The 17976-nt window shown below is 41.7% G+C and overlaps 1 protein-coding gene across 1 annotated transcript in view; it reads left to right on the top strand.

The window, feature by feature from the left end:
• The window catches only part of LOC311143186 (follistatin-related protein 4-like), a 226075-nt gene extending 209592 nt beyond the window's left edge, over window positions 1-16483 (top strand). Inside the window, exons 15-16 of the mRNA XM_084178970.1 lie at window positions 15360-15469; window positions 15640-16483. Coding sequence (XP_084035096.1) covers window positions 15360-15469; window positions 15640-16348 — 819 coding nt within the window. The 3' untranslated portion in view covers window positions 16349-16483. The remainder of the gene's footprint in view (window positions 1-15359; window positions 15470-15639) is intronic.
• Window positions 16484-17976: the final 1493 nt, after the last annotated feature.

Genomic DNA, 17976 nt, shown 5'->3' with positions numbered 1-17976 from the left:
CGTTTGACCGCAGACCCATTACGGACGCAGGCAATGAGGCAGTGATCGCTGAGATCCTGGTTGAAGACAGCGGAGGTGTATTTAGAGGGTAAATTAGTCAGGATGATATCAATGAGGGTACCCATGTTTATGGATTTAGGGTTGTACCTGGTAGGTTCCTTGATAATTTGTGTGAGATTGAGGGCATCTAGTTTAGATTGTAGGACGGCCGGGGTGTTAAGCATATCCCAGTTTAGGTCACCAAGCAGTACGAACTCTGTGGATAGATGGGGAGCAAGCAATTCACATATGGTGTCCAGGGCACAACTGGGGGCTATGGGGGGTCTGTAGTGTGGTATCTAAATAATGATGCTAATTTTGCTGTGAGAACAAGGAGTCCGCTTACACTGTACTTTGATTATAAAGGTTTATTTATATCACAAGATTTCAGCGTAAATTTACAGACATCTGCAGGCATCTGGAGAACAACGGACTCAAAATAATATGTTGTTCTGTCCTCCTTTGTCCCAACCAAGTATTTATAATCTTTAACATGATATGGGTGGTTTCCCCTACAGACCAATCCCATGACTCCACACAACAGACTTCCTCTGTTCTAGAGTGCCCCTATAAAACTGCTCCCCAGATGCTTCCCTAAGCTGAATCAACATCCTCTAAGATACCATTTGCAAACGTTAGCAAAGTCATAAATTCCTTAGACACCACATATTTCCCCCCTTCGAGACTAATTAAGTCTCGAAAACAAAAATAATAGGATATGACAAATAACAATTTATCTTATTGAGTATCTTTAACAATAAACCAAAAACAAATTTTTCTATGGAGTGTAAATAAATTTCTATGAAATATGAACAAATCTTTATGGAGTGTGAGAGCGAAAAACCTGTCTGGCAGCTTTCTTTCCAAATATCCATCAATCAATCAAGACAGTAAAATTCTCTCACGGCCCCTCTGCCCCAGGCAACCACCTAAGTACTCCAGATCAATTCATAAATCTTTATCAATGCATTTTAAACTATGATGCAATTTGAATACACATGAAAGCCTCAGCAAACAAAATACAATCAAAAATGTCCACATTCAGGCTGGTCGACCCATCGGACCCTCCTGTGGATTCTCTCTATCCCTGCCTAGACCCAATATCCCTAAGCATCCACGAAATAAACAAAAACATCTGAGATCCCCACATGTACCCAATAACAGCAAATATCATTCTTCAAAAATTAATACAGAAAGAATATGACACAAATAATGTATTACACATGCAAATATGTCTATATATCATTGCAGACACTGGAATGTAGTCCACTACACTTCATCTCCTCAGCAGTGTCGACTTCCAATGCAACGTCGATGATGGAATCTGAACATTTCCACACCTTCCTTGTTCCACTTCCTCCAGTCCATTCATATTGTCCCTTCATATTGTCCATGTTTGAGTATTTGAATCCCCTCTACACATTCCCCCATATGCTTCTGGAAGAAAAGAAAAGACCAAACAGTATCTTTTGCAAAACAACACATTCACATTAAAACATCAATATCAACTAAAAATGATATATAAAATGATATATAAAATGAATCTCATTCCATTTCCCCCCTTGGATTCATCACAAAATACTAAAATCACACTAATATTTAAAAACATTTAAAAAATGATCGGATATTCAAAATGGATATCTATCCATCAATACTCCATCCAGTCCCACTTGTTCATCTTCATCTAGATCAGTAACAGTTTACAACGGCATCTGAGTGTTTTCTCCAGGCATCACAACTCCAACCCATCTCAATATCATAGCCTTCGCAAAAGTCAATAACAAAGTACAAAACAAAACATCACACACAGCGCTATCAGAGCTGCTACTAAAATCTGAACTATCACTGCTCCCACTGGGCCTAACTGATCTTGCAACCAAGCCTTCGCTGACCATCCAGCTCCTTCAGATCTACCAAACGCATCCCTTATATTCTTCAATGTATCTATAACACTAGTGATATTATCGGAACTATCTGGGATCAAAGTATAACAATCATCCCCCGTCAAATTCATAGCCAAACATAAGCCACCTTGTTTTGCTAAAATATAGTCAAGAGCCATGTTATGTTTCAACAGCGTCAGTCTGTGACTTCTTTGAGTATTCGACAGAAGGTTAAACCCTCTTATCGTTTCATTTGCAAAACCCTGCAAAGTATAGGTAATATTATCTATGTGATCTGCCAAAAATTTTACACCATACCATGGAAAAAGTCCAAGTCCCCACTTCTCTCCTAGACTTATCCTCCAATGGTAGGCTTCCAGACTATGAAATTTCGCCATGTCCCTTTTCACCCTATTTCCAAACCTAGACTCAGATTTATCTGTGTCCGGTACTTCCCCTCTTTTAATGGTAAAAACCTCATATGGAAGCTTCAACGTCAACATGTAACAACATCCTGTCCATCCATAGGGTAAGAATATATATGCTTTATCACCACAAACCCACCAAATATCTCTAAAATTCCCAATAGTCACATTACCAGGCAAAAGCTGATCTTTCACCATCAAAGTCCTGCTCTTCTTACTAACTGGAACATAAAAAGTTACATTATATTTCTCATTACTAACCTTATGTTCATGCTTACCCAAAGTCATCATATAATCATCACAATCTGATATTCCCATAAACATACCCTTTCCATCATATATTTTATTAGAACAAAAACAGCTTTTAGCCCTCACTGGTTTCACCTCCAATGCTTCAGGAATCGCTGTTAACTGATTTTCCTTCCCATCTAACAAATTCACGTAGGGTAATTCATTTAACCAAGAACATTTAACCCTAGGCCTAAACAAATGCTTCCACAACGACATTATTGTATCTGTTAATGATTGTTGCTGATACAACAGCCATAATAAAGCATAAGATTGACACGTACTTGACAGAGGTTTAGCCACCGTCTCTAAGATTGAACCCCATCTGCCTGGTGCTGGAATTCTCAACAGACATGGACCCTCAAGATTCCTCACTGATCTTACAGAATGAGTTAACTGCTGGAACCAAAGATTCCTACCTACCCATCCATCTTTATTTTGCAAAACAGAAGAATCAAATCCATATGCCTTCCATTTAGTTTCTCTCTTCCCTAACGAGCGGTATTGATCAGATATATCTTCTTGTCTTCCATCAAAATCAAAGAACTCATCCTTTACCTCCAGGATAGTATTCTGCACTATTTCAGATGAATCTACATCATTCTCTCCTACCATCTGCTCTCCTATTTCAACACTATCCTTACTACCATTGATAGCACTCTCCATCCGTATCATAAACTCCTGAGTCACTCTTGCTACATCCTTTAGTTTCAGAAAAGTTGTTGTTGGTGTCTGTGTCATATTTCCTACATTTGTTATTGCCGTCTTACCATTAATCTCTTTCAAAGTTGCTATTAAAATAGTTGCTTTAGTTGATGTATTAACACTCTTAACTATTTCCAGTGGGAAAGTTACAGATATCCTCTGTGTATTATTTACTGTTGGAGTGGCTACTGTAATATACTTCTCCTGAACTCCTTTGGTGACTGTGGAAGCTTCAACAGACTTCAAATCTTCCATCATAAGCGTCACCTTACGAGTTACATAGCCTTTTAACCAATAATTCTTGACCGGAACACATTTTAATGCTTGCACTAAATAAGTACACATATATTCTCCCTGATCTTTCCATGTAACAGTACGCAAAATAAGTGAGCAATCACTCATAACCCTCTTCCACTTCATATCGTTGTACAAAATATACTTCCTTTCACTAGGTGAAACAGCTTCTACTTCTTATCCTCATAACAACACTTATTTTCCATAATTATCTCTCCATGTGGGAGGAACGTCACCACCCCCACTCCATCTCTCACATCTACAAGGAAGATGAGCTGTACCACCCATCCTAACCCTAATGACAGTCTTTTCCTCTACAATTGGTGCTGGAGCGATTGGCTCCCTTGTAATCAAATGTGATATATTTATAGCTTTAATAACTGTCAATGTTGAAAGAGTTGAATTGCTTCTCACTATTGTTTTAATAGGCTGAAGTGTTGATGTCATTGTTGTTGATTCATCCATTCTCCCTAAAGCTTTGAACTCTTTACTTGTATTTCCATCTATCACCACTAGTGTCACTACATTAACTCTCAGTCCCAACTCTAATCCCTCACTTTCAAACTGTTGATTATAAAAAATACATTTATAATCACCTTGATCTTCCTGCTGGGAATTGTAAATATAGATACTGCAATCACCCTCAATCTTCATTCTTCTCTTGTCATTCAACAACGCATACTTTCTCAATGCAACTTCTCCTAACAGATCTAAACTCCTGCCATATCTATCTTCCCACTGAACTCTAAATTTCCCTTCACCACTGTTCTCTCTCATGCACTTACATGGGAGCTGAGCTGACTGTCCTAGAGTTACTTCAACCCTAGTTTTCCATAACTTTTTAGTCTGACTTTTTCCCTTAATTTTTCAAAAACCATTTCACTGATTTATCCACAAATTCCTTTCCCACTAATTTTAGGATATGTGATCGGGAAGTCCCCACCTGCTTATGACTTCTTTACACAAGAACTTGGCAAACGACTGAGCATCTTTTAGCTTAGTTTGACATCTTATGCACCTCTTGGTGTAGGAATGTAACCAAGAATAACAGTCACACCCCTGCAAACATTATTTTTCAGACAGATTGTGCACCTTCCTATGATATAGTCAATCTGTTCAAGCAAATATGGTTCCCAAAAATCCTACTCCTTTGTAATCTTTCTCCTAACCTTAGCCTTCTTTAATTAAAACCCTCCCGTTGTCCTAGGGTCAAAATGACCCGCCACTGTGTTGAACCAACTTTATTTAATTTTTATATTTTGGGGATAATTTGTGAGAAGGAGGCAGTGAGACTTTAAAGAAAGTATCACTGCCTCCTTCTCACAAATGATCAAAAAAATATAAACATTAAATAAAGTTGGTTCAACACAGTGGCGGGTCATTTTGACCCTAGGACAACGGGAGGGTTAAAAAATCTTCACTGAGATTTCCAATCCAGAATACTGAAGACGAATCCATCTCTGTCATCATCAACAATTGGTAAACCTTTTCCTTTGGCACTTCTACCAGACAGCCGTCTGGTGTACATCTTATTGTACAGTTCAACTTACACAATGCATCTCTTCCCAACAATGCAATAGGTGTATGTTCTGATACCAGTATGGGTATTGTAATTTTCTGATTTTTATAGCAGAGCTCAATTGGTTCCGTAAGAGGAATCAGCTGTTTTACTCCCTCGAATCCGATTGTCCTAATTAGTTGATTGGACATAGGGAGATGTGTAGCATCTTCAGGCCGAACAAAGATAAAAGCTGTTCCGCTATCCATCATCACTTCCCATGGTCCGTTGTTTATTTTCACTTCAATTGTTGGATATTTTTCCCCTAACTGGTGTTACCAGCTGACACCCCCCTTTCGGATCTTCTAGGCACCCCTAGAATCCTTGCTCCTTTCCCCTATAAGGGTTCACCTGTCCTCCAGATGATCTTCACTTGCTCCTGTATCTTCCTCTGAAATTCCCTCTGATGTTTCCTCCTGGCCCATTGCACTCACAGCAAAGTCACCAACCTGTCCACAATTATAACACACTTCTGAAGATTGCTGGAAGTATGGCTTAAATCGTCCTCCTCTTCCTCTTTCTAAGCCTTCTCGTCCTCTTCCTCTCCAATTCTGTGTCTGTCCAGAAACTGGCTGTGGATATGAAACAACTGGTACCGCTATTGGTGGCTGGTACAATTGCGGTTGGAACTGGTCCGGTTGAAGCTGTTGCAATGATTGTTGATTTGGTGCACACTGATTCTGCATAACCAAAGCTTTTCTTCTCCTTCTTATTCTCCCCCAGTTGTATTTCATCAAGTTTTCTAAGAGTTTCTTGGTCCTGTTCTTTCTGGTTGTGTTCCTCCTTCCTGTACAGATCCACTTGATGGGCTATATGATCTCTATAGACACCTTTTGTCATGCTTCCAAGTACAACCACCTCTGCCAGTTTGCTCCTTACTTGTGAGGGCAGTCCCATCTGCAATTTAGCTCTCAAAATTGACTTCTCAATTTGACTCACATCTGGATCATTTCCGGTAATATTTCTCCACACTTTATGAACTCTTGACACATAGGCTCTCAGATTTTCTTGTTGACATAGTGGGTCAATCAGAAGGTTGTCAGAATACACATTTGTTGGAAACATATCTTTCAGTGCTCTCCACAGCCGATTTCTACTCGCAGCCAACAATTCAGGGTCATTCACTTCAGACCTATCTATCTATTAAGTCCCCCTCTCTGAAAAATGTCTTCCATATCTGGACTCCCAAGGAGATTAGCCAAAAATCTCTTAATGTCTCCTATGGCTGACTGTGTTCCCACCATAATTTCTTCCAATTTTTTAAATCCAAGGATATGCTCCATCTTGAAGAGTAGACAGCTTCTCAAGTCTATCTGACATATCGGTATTCTTCAAAAGCTTATATTCTAGTTCTATCCTCGAAATATCATCTGGCATCATCATATTACTTGTGCTCTCTTTCCTTGACCTCAATGTATACTTTTTCTCCAATTCTTGGGATCCTTTTCTCAGCAGTTTTTTCTCTTCTATATCTTCAGCTTCTTGAGTTGTTCTTCCAGTTCTTACTTCTTCTAAATTATTCCCCTTATCCAGGCATAATACGCATCGGTCTATATCTCTTTCTATTTCTTCTGTGCTAATCATTGTAGGATAAAATCCTCTTGAACATAAAGCACCTTTAATCTCCAAATCTTCATCGCTTTCTCCATCTTCACTTTCATCAGAGATCGAATCTCTAGTATCCTTCTTCTTCCTTCAACTTCAATCACCCCTTCTTTCCTCTCTTGCCAACTTCCTTCTGATCACAGAGTCATATCCACCCATGATCTCTTCTCAATCACTCTGATCATCATCATCATCTTCTTCAAGTTCCATCTTCCTGAACCTCACTCCACCCTTAGTTTCCAGACATCTCGTTTTCTTCTTACTTTTGGAGTTTGGATTCATTTTTATGGTCGTTTCTGCTTTTCCTCTCTCTATTATTCAAACACTTTCATCATGTTGATGACGTCTGGGTTAAGAGTCCCTTCCACTAGCCATGGTTGTTCAATGTCATGCCAACGTTTATTCCCTTTTCCAGATAACCTTGTAATACCATTAACTAAAGGATTACTATTTTCTACTACATCAACAGGAGTAATTACTTTCATAGTTTTGATGTCCTTTTTCCCCCTTGTAACAACTCTATTATATTCCTTTATTTTGAATTATTTCATTATTTTAGACTATGTAGCCTATGGTTCCCTCTTTTTTTTTTCTTCTCTTCCCCAAATTAATTAATTAATTTATTTATTAATTTATTCATCAATTTACTTATTTGTTCATTTTATTTTATTTTATTTTACCAAATTATTGATTAGTGGCAATCTTACCACATCCGATCAGGAAAGTAAATGAAAGTAGTCAACTTCGGAGCAATCCAAAAAAATAAAGACCTATAATCCAGCAACACTACAGCACTCACAAACCAATTGCTTAATAAGCACCCAATTACCTTAATTTTACAGAATAATGTCAGTACTCGATTCCCAACACAACTCTAATCAAACCAACTTATGCACAAAAACTCCAATATGTAATTACATCAATTGATCAGTCTGTTGCCAAGTCCCTGTCAAATTGTCACAACATCAAATATGCTAGGCACACAAAATATCCTCTATGGGAAGGTAAGTTTTGTGAATAGAACAGTACTAGCCTTGATTTGACTGGATCCGTTGCAGCACACCCTGTCGCGTGATGTACTTGTCAGCACCTCCTCTCTCTCTCCTCCTTCTCATCGTCTCTCATATCACAGAAGAACAAAGAACAGACAATAATTTAGTAGTTTACGCACTCACTGAGTTATTTCAACCATTCAATATTCCTCTAGTCACATTCGCTCTAAGAAATAAGCAAACAACTTAACTCAGGAATAGTATAAATAGCTCAATAACATTTTATTTTATTTATTTTTAATCCGTCAACATATCTCTAGTTTATCAATTCGATAGGTCTCAAGCAAATAGTTTCATCGATAAACAACAGCCAATTTAACAAACAGAATACACTATTAGTGTCTAAATCTCTCCTTTCTTCTCTGTCTGCTCTGAGTCTGCATCTCCCAGCAGCTCAGTGCAGGCAGAGGAGTGGCATATTTGCTCTACGTAACTCTAAACTCATAAAATCACACGCATGCGTAGTTCATTCACCAATACGATTTCAGAGTGGATGGAGCTCTCTCCCAGCTAAACAACAGAAAGTAGACAGACCAACTTTACCTCCGTTCTTCATGAGGCAAACAGTAACACTTAACAGAGCTCACAAACCAACATAAAACATGGAACACAAATCCTACTTTCAAGTTTCTTAACTTCACTTATCCTAATCTGCAGATTTATAGTTATTTTCTTATCTATTACAAAACATCTCTACACACTGTTAAAAACTCCTCCCTGTAGGCTCATGATATTCTAATAGTTAGTAAACGTTCTCTTTTTATAGAGAGTCATGACATTTTTAACCTTAACGTCCTTCCAGGGGGCTCACATATAGTTAACAACCACCAACGTTCTCACCCACGGAGACTCACAAGATCTCCAACACAAATCCCATCCCAACATGAGTCGACTCAGACACAACAGAGACGTCTCCACTCCACCATTTTTCTCTCTCACACACACACACATACACAGTTTAAGAGGCTTTTTCCGTTCCTACGGACCCCTAAGGCAGTATTCTACCTCCATTGCGCCGTTTTTTCATTGTTCCTAAATTTATGCTACCACGAGTTCGCGGACATCCAATGAGCGGTTACATCAAACATATAGTTCGTCAACTATAAGTTGAGCGGTAACTTGCAACCGAATATATATACCACAACCCCAAGTCCCCGGGACTTACCTAAATTCACCTAATGTGCTTTTAGGATTTTTCGGCCCATCCTAATGATCGCCTCGTTAGAGGGCTTAACATAGATTCGCAATGTCCTAATTTGTATACATTTTCCTTGGCCTTATTCCTTCATTCTATTCTTCAATAGTTATAGACACTCCCCCCTGTTTGCGTTGTTACCAGCGCAAACAAATTTAGGCTAACTGGTGCTAGCTTTGGGACAAGTGGTGATTAGTGGTGATTAGCCAACAACAACATCCATTCGGTTGCAGCTAGCAAGTTGTGATGATCCGCTGTTAAGGTCCAGTGATTCAGTGATGTAGAGGTTAACCCAGGCCCTGTAGCCCCCAGTATCACTCCTACTCCCCAGGCGCTATCATTTGTTGACTTCTGTAACCGTAAAAGCCTTGGTTTCTTGCATGTTATCATCAGAAGCCTCCTCCCCAAGTTTGAGTTATTCACTGCATTAGCACACTCTGTCAACCCTGATGTTGTGGTCGTCGCAACGGGAAGCCTGTTGAAACCACATCAGACGATTACGTCGGCAGACCAGTCGTGATGCTTCAGCGGGGCTCCGTGTCGACACTAGGAGGTCCCGTCCGGTTGACAGAGAGGTGGATAGCCGGGAGATGGGCCTGGCTCGAGGCTAGCTCAAGGCTAACTGGTGCTAGCTTTGGGACAAGTGGTGATTAGTGGTGATTAGCCAACAACAACATCCATTCGGTTGCAGCTAGCTAGTTGTGATGATCCGCTGTTAAGGTCCAGTGATTCCGGCAGAAAATCCTAAATGCTCTGGGTCGATAGCACGCTGTGCAGACTGGCCGATAATTGTCCAGCCTATAGCTGGCTGGTAGGTAGTGCATGCCACGGACAGTGGTGAAGACCGCTAACGGTGGCTAATAGCAATAGCTAATAGCAAGTAGCTAGTTAGCTGGCTAGCTGGCTAGTTTCAGCCGTGGGTTCTTGATAAAAGGTATGAAGAAATAATAGAATCCATTCCACATTGGGTGAGGCGGGTTGCAGGAAAGTATATTTAGTCAAGGATGGAAAGTGAGATAGAGAAATATATACGAAAAAAAGACAAAAAAGACAAAAAACTGGCTATTTACACGAGGACACAACATAAGACACGACCGCACTGCTATGCCATCTTGGATTAAAGGATAGCCTGTTTTACTCTGACTGGTCTCACTGTCAACGTATGCACGTGCCAATCCTGGCTATTCAGAGACAGCAAATGATGCAGAGGTAAAAGAGAATGCAGAGTATGCTAACACTAGGGTTTAGAAACATGGCGACATGAGCTTACAACATATTACAGTGGCAATATGTTGCAATATATTGAAACTTCAGTATGTTAAAATGACGCAACTGTAATAGATACTTGCAGTCCAGGTGGTATGCAATGGAATTGGCCAGTAGAGGCCTACCAGCTAGATATTAGTACAGGGGGGTGTACTTGTACATCAAGCTACCTGCTATAGACTAGCATTCTGTCCAGGGGGTGTACTTGTACATCAAGCTGCTAGCTATAGACTAGCATTCTGTCCAGGAGGTGTACTTGTACATCAAGCTGCCTGCTATAGACTAGCATTCTGTCCAGGGGATGTACTTGTACATCAAGCTGCCTGCTATAGACTAGTATTCTGTCTAGGAGGTGTACTTGTACATCAAGCTGCCTGCTATAGACTAGCATTCTGTCTAGGAGGTGTACTTGTACATCAAGCTGCCTGCTATAGACTAGCATTCTGTCCAGGGTGGTGTACTTGTACATCAAGCTGCCTGCTATAGACTAGCATTATGTCCAGGGGGTGTACTTGTACATCAAGCTGCTTGCTATATACTAGCATTCTGTCCAGGGGGTGTACTTGTACATCAAGCTGCCTGCTATAGACTAGTATTCTGTCCAGGAGGTGTACTTGTACATCAAGCTGCCTGCTATAGACTAGCATTCTGTCTAGGAGGTGTACTTGTACATCAAGCTGCCTGCTATAGACTAGCATTCTGTCCAGGGGTGTGTACTTGTACATCAAGCTGCCTGCTATAGACTAGCATTATGTCCAGGGGGTGTACTTGTACATCAAGCTGCTTGCTATAGACTAGCATTCTGTCCAGGGGGTGTACTTGTACATCAAGCTGCCTGCTATAGACTAGTATTCTGTCCAGGAGGTGTACTTGTACATCAAGCTGCCTGCTATAGACTAGCATTCTGTCCAGGGGGGTGTACTTGTACATCAAGCTGCCTGCTATAGACTAGCATTCTGTTCAGGGGGTGTACTTGTACATCAAGCTGCTTGCTATAGACTAGCATTCTGTCCAGGGGTGTACTTGTACATCAAGCTGCCTGCTATAGAATAGCATTCTGTCTAGGAGGTGTACTTGTACATCAAGCTGCCTGCTATAGACTAGTATTCTGTCCAGGAGGTGTACTTACACATCAAACTGCCTGCTATATACTAGCATTATGTCCAGGGGGTGTACTTGTGCATCAAGCTGCCTGCTATAGACTAGCATTCTGTCTAGGAGGTGTACTTGTACAGCAATCTGCCTGCTATAGACTAGCATTCTGTCTAGGAGGTGTACTTGTACATCAAGCTGCCTGCTATAGACTAGTATTCTGTCCAGGAGGTGTACTTGTACATCAAGCTGCCGTTCTGGCTGTTACAAGGCTTACTTACTATTTTTAGCCAGGACCCTAAATAGATCAGGGGTTCCCAAACTGTTTCACTCAGGCCCCCCTTCCAGCACTGGGGAACATCCATTTCTATGGGCACAAGCACTGTTCATGTCACAAACTGTTCATACCCCTCTTATTGGCAGAGAGAACATTTTGCAGATTTAAAGCTTATTTCCTGCAATTCTATACATTTTCCCGTGTCTAATGTGTATTCATGTGATATTTGAGTGACAAAAAAATGAGTATCTAAGGGCTACAAAAACCTAGCAAAAACATTAGCCGACATGGGCTAGTTGATCTGGACATTTCTTACAAGTTATAAATAGCTCTCTAAGAAATGCAATGACTGACATTGCACCTTGTGATTTCTACTATTACAACTTTCAAGAGTAAGTTGAAAGCCGGACTGAGTTCCTTATATATATATATATATACATTTTTTTTATGCTAGTCTTATGCTTTGGAGGTGTTTTTCTGCTAAGGGGACAGGACAACTTCACCGCATCAAAGGGACGATGGACGGGGCCATGTACCGTCAAATCTTGGGTGAGAACCTCCTTCCCTCAGCCAGGGCATTGAAAATGGGTTGTGGATGGGAATTCCAGCATGACAATGACCCAAAACACACGGCCAATGCAACAAAGGAGTGGCTCAAGAAGAAGCACATTAAGGTCCTGGAGTGGCCTAGCCAGTCTCCAGACCTTAATCCCATAGAAAATCTCTGGAGGGAGCTGAAGGTTCGAGTTGCCAAACGTCAGCCTCGAAACCTTAATGACTTGGAGAAGATCTGCAAAGAGGAGTGGAAAAAAATCCCTCCTGAGATGTGTGCAAACCTGGTGGCCAACTACACCAGGTGTGATTGCCAACAAGGGTTTTGCCACCAAGTACTAAGTCATGTTTTGCAGAGGGGTCAAATACTTATTTCCCTCATTAAAATGCAAATCAATGTATACCATTTTTGACATGCGTTTTTCTGGATTTTTTGTTTGTTATTTTGTCTCTCACTGTTCAAATAAACCTACCATTAAAATTATAGACTGATCATGTCTTTGTCAGTGGGCAAACGTACAAAATCAGCAGGGGATCAAATACTTTTTTCCCTCACTGTATGTGAGAATGATGTTCATGCTGATCATTGACTGTAGCTCATCATTCAACACCATAGTGCCCTCCAAGCTCATCACTAAGCTCAAGACCCTGGGACTGAACGCCTCCCTCTGCAACTGGATCCTGGACTTCCTAACATCCGCCACACTGACCCTCAACACGTGGGCCCCTCAGGGGTGTGTGTTTAATCCCCTCCTGTACTCCCTGTTCATCCACAACTGCGTTATTACGTTTGCTGATGACACGACGGTGGTAGGTCTGATCACCGATGATGATGAGACAGCCTATAGGAAGGAGGTCAGTGACCTGGCAGTATGGTCCCAGGACAACACCTCTCCCTCAACATCAGCAACACAAAGGAGCTGATCGTGGACTACAGGAAGCGGAGGGCAGAGCACACCCCCATTCACATCGACGGGGCTGTAGTGGAGCGAGTCAAGAGCTTCATGTTCCTCAGTGTCCACATCACTAAGGAATTAACATGGTCCACACACACCAACACAGTCGTGAAGAAGGTACGACAATGCCTCTTCCCCCTCAGGAGGCTGAAAATATTTGGCATGGGCCCTCAGATCCTCAAAAAGTTATATAGCTGCACCACTGAGAGCATTTTGACTGGCTGCATCACCGCTTGGTATGGCAACTGCTTGGCATCCGACCGCAAGGCGCTACAGAGGGTAGTGCGTACGGCCCAGTACATCACTGGGGCCGAGCTCCCTGCCATCCAGGACCTCTTTACCAGGCAGTGTCAGAGGAAGGCCCTAAAAATTGGCAGACTCCAGCCACCCAAGTCATAGACTGTTCTCTCTGCTACTGCACGGCAAGTGGTACCGATGCACCAAGTCTGGAACCAACAGGACCCGGAACAGCTTCTACCCCCAAGCCATATTGTAAGACTACTAAATAGTTAACCAAATAGCTACCCGGACAATCTCAATTGATCCTTTTTGCACTAACTATTTTGACTCATCACATACGCTGCTGCTACTATTTATTATCTATCCTGTTGCCTAGTCACTTTATCCCTACCTGTACAAATCTACCTAAATTACCTCTTACCCCTGCACATCGACTCAATACTGGTACCCAAGGTATCACTAATCATTATGTATTTATTCCTCCTGTTATTATTTTTAGATTATTTTTCTCTCTGCGTTGTTGAGAAGCGCCCGTAAGGAAGCATTTCGCTCTTAATCTACACCTGTTGTTTACGAAGCATGTGACAAATAACATTTGATTTGATTTGATTTGATTTAAGGTATGGTCCTTATACTACAGTGCAATATTCATATTAAAGTGGGGACCAATAGGATATAAAGCAATTCTTAATAGCATTGAGATTCAACAGTCTGCCTTGAAATGAGTGCAGTTCAATATAAAAGCCACTCAGTCAGTACAAACCAATTCCCCTTCAGGTATTAAAGTACAGTAGGAGTAATGCAGTAGAGAAAATAACAGCTAAGGTAAAATACAGTAACACCGTGCGTATGATCCATTAGGATGAGCGATGACAGGGGCCAGAGTGATGGTATGAATTTCCGAACACCCTGAGTGTATGAGAGCATTACTTCCTTATTAGACATGAGTAATATTATGTGTTAGTGAAAACATTAACTCTGGACCATTGTAACAATGTAACAATTCTAATTACCTTTTTTTAACAAGGTTTCTCTCCAAACCCTGTAGGGGTTGGAACTACAGGGGATTTCTGGGTTTTTTAAGTCGGTTATGAGCAGAGCTGATATGAGGGGCTCTGTAGATATGTAGAATGCAGTGGCAAAGGGAGCCGCATTAAACTTTTGTTATTTTCTCTGTCAGTAGTTCACTCACAGGAAGACTGCAAAATCCAAAATCAGGCCCCCCAATGACAATGTGATGGTGTTAGGGCTTTAGTGGGGATGGCACAGACTTCAGATTAGTATCTATAGTTGTTTTCCCTTTTAAACAAATACCTTCTGCGTGTAAGATGTACTGGAGCCTACCTCCTTTTAGTGCAACAGTTCTTTAAAGAAAAACAAATATATTTAAAACCAATAGAAAAACTGCTTAATATACTGTTATGGAAGAACAAGTCGTTTGATTGGCTACTATGGGGTCCGATGTATGGACAAAGCAGTGGTTATATACAGTGAGAATCCCACTAGTCCTTGACAGTGACCTGATAATGTAAAGTACCTGATGAAGCATTTGTCATGTGAATACTGGGTGGGGCCCAAAGTGAGTGGATGGATAGATCGTCCAATGAGAGTCAGACCGACACCTTTGAGATAGCAGCTCTATCTGTGTCTCTCCTAAACCAACCATTACATTTTACATTTACATCATTTAGCAGACCCAATACAATCCTCGATCAGGTCTTGAGGTGAGACCATATTGCATCAGCCTAACTATACTGCTCTATGTAGATCCTTATCTGCAGTAGGATATATGGCAACATTAACATCTGACTTTTGCTATTATGTTTCAGTACACTTTCCGACCCATGCTTTCTCTTATTGTTCTCTGGCTGGGTAGGTGATACTTGTATTTGTATATTTCCTGTTCTCCTGTTCTTCTTTGCTCTGTTCCAGGTGATTCCCCAGGCCAGTGTTGGAGAGGTGCACCACACCCTCCGCACCCCCTTCCAGAGGGTTGATGACTTCTTCATCCCTCCAACCAACCTCATCATCACTCACGTCAGGTACGGATGTCCCGCTAACCTTAAACACGGTGGTGAACTCACCACCTCAACATCGCAATCCCTCTCAAGTGGAGGAAAAAATAGCAAATTAGAATTTTAATGAGAATCCTGACCACACTGTAATCACCAAAAAATACCATTAACCTTTCCCTTGAACTTTGTCATCTTAGGTTTGGCTTCGCCTTCCTCAAATCTGAACCTGCGGTGCATAAGATTGACTTGGAGACCTTCCACCGCGTCAAGACCATCAGCCTGAAGAACTACAGCTGTGTGCCCGTCAGCATGGCTTACACACACCTGAGTGGATTCTACTTCATCCAGTGCCAGTCTCAGAGCAGGGACCCCTCGTCAGCCCAGCCACAGCTCCTCATCGACAGTGTCACCGACACCGTCATTGGGCCCAACCTCAACATCACGGGCCAGCCCTACGTGTCCCCGAATGGCCGCTACATCGTCACACCGGACCAGCAGCGCGGCAAGCTCAGAGTTCAAACAGTGTCCTTCCAGGGGGTGCTGGGTCTGAGCTGGGAGTTGGACACCACTCTCCTTGTGTCCGACCTGGTCTTCCAGCCCTCCTTCACTGAGTCCAACCAGTACACGGTGGTAGCTGCCTCTGGCTCAGGCATGGACCTGCTCTTCTCTGACCTGGCGTCAGGCCACAGCGAGGTCCTCAGGAGCCTCAAGGAGCCCCTGTCACCCCACACCTGGCCCTGGGGGGGCCCCAACAGAGTGGTGGTGTCCAGTGGACTGTTTGGCCAGTACCTGGTCACCCCCTCAGCGGAGTCCCTCTTTGTGTTGAACGGCAAACAGAAGACGCCCCATTGCGAGGTGTCAGACATCAAGAGAGGGAACACAGTGGTGTGGGTGGGAGAGGTATGAGAAAGAGGGAAGAGAGAGAGAGCGAGAGAGAGAGAGAGAGAGAAATAGAGATCAGGCCAAAACACTTAAGATATATGTGGACATAAGTGGACTCAACCCTAGGACTGAGTGAGAGGAACACATCTGGGTTATTGTAACAAAAATACACAAAATATTGTAATTGAAAAAAAAATATTAAGAAAATCCTATTGTGAGATTTTTACGGGGAGAAGGTGCGTGGCGAGGCCCTTCAGTGCAACAGTGATCTATGTGCACTGAACTAAGAGGAGTTATACATTATTGCACTTCCTTGTAACACTGCAGATACATGTAATAGGAGAGGGATATAATGAAAACATTAACTATGCACAATGCTCACTTTTTTAGACTAAAGCTTTTTGGTTTCAAGATGTTTGTCGTTCACCAGTGCTGCAAATAGTCACAACAAGATGTCTGTCTGGCTTTATTGTATGTGTTTTCAGTCCTTTTCAAAACCACCGCTCCACCGCTCTCTGTTACTTGCCTTTGTCATTGGAAATGGTATTGCACGCTTTCTCTAAAAGCTTTCATCCTGACCAACACGTACAGGTTACTTTAAAACACATGTTGTACCCTATAAGTCATAACCTGTTACTTTTAAAAGAGTCCATGTTTCCATCCATTAGCTAAGAACGGTGGATATCAAATTGCATACAGTAGAAAACCCATTAGAACATGTAATTGTACAGTATGTCACGCCCTCCCCCTCCCTCTCACACAGTAAGCCTACTTCCAGTTTTGATCTGGTGACCTCCTAGTCCTCTGTCTACTAAGTCTAGCATTGTAAGGGTCTTGTTCATCAGCATGGAGGTATTGTAAATCCTGTGTATCCAGTTTCTGCCCTATAGCTTGTTTCCCATTCTGCTCCATAACTTAAATCCAACTTCCCCTAAAGAATAGATGGTCCTATTACACTATTACTGGCTAGTCATGTATGTGATGAGCTAGTTACAGCAAAACAACACTATCAAAAAAGACATAAACCGAGATGATCAGATTTGTTGTTCATGTTTGTGATTTATATATTTGCTAATACTTTACTCAATCTGACGCAGAAGCAAAGGCTTGATTATGTTTCCTAGACCACTGTTGCACTGAGAAAGAAATGTATTTCAGAAGGAGTGAGGCAGAGATGTGTAATATATATTTAAAAAGCTCAATTCGAAGCCCAATTATTTTGCAGTTGTCATGGAAAAACAAAATTTCAGGAATGACCATAAAAAAGCATCAGGCACCCGGACCACAGTACTTATCTTACCACCAATGCAGAGTAACTTCAGAATAATTAATAAGAGTCACCACCAAAGGCTTCATCAGGACCGAGTGTTCCATATGCATGTACTGTCACGAATTCAGCCGAGGCTGCCCCTCCTCCTTGCTCGGGCAGGTTTCGGCGTTCATCGTCACCGGCTTACTAGCCACTACCGCTCCATTTATCATCACTCCATTTGTCTTGTCTTGTCTTGTCAATCACACACACCTGGTACTCATTCCCTCATTAGTCTGTGTATAAGTGTTCCCTCTGCCCCCTTGTCCTTTGTGAGTGATTGTTCGTTGTGAGAGTGAGTAGTTCGGTTGAGCTACTCTTTACTTGTATGCAGCCAAGGTTG

The sequence above is a fragment of the Coregonus lavaretus genome (assembly GCF_964263955.1).
Source record: "Coregonus lavaretus genome assembly, chromosome: 15".
NCBI lineage: Eukaryota > Metazoa > Chordata > Actinopteri > Salmoniformes > Salmonidae > Coregonus > Coregonus lavaretus.
Note: the sequence above shows the minus strand (reverse complement) of the source record. Positions and strands in the feature narration are given on the sequence as shown.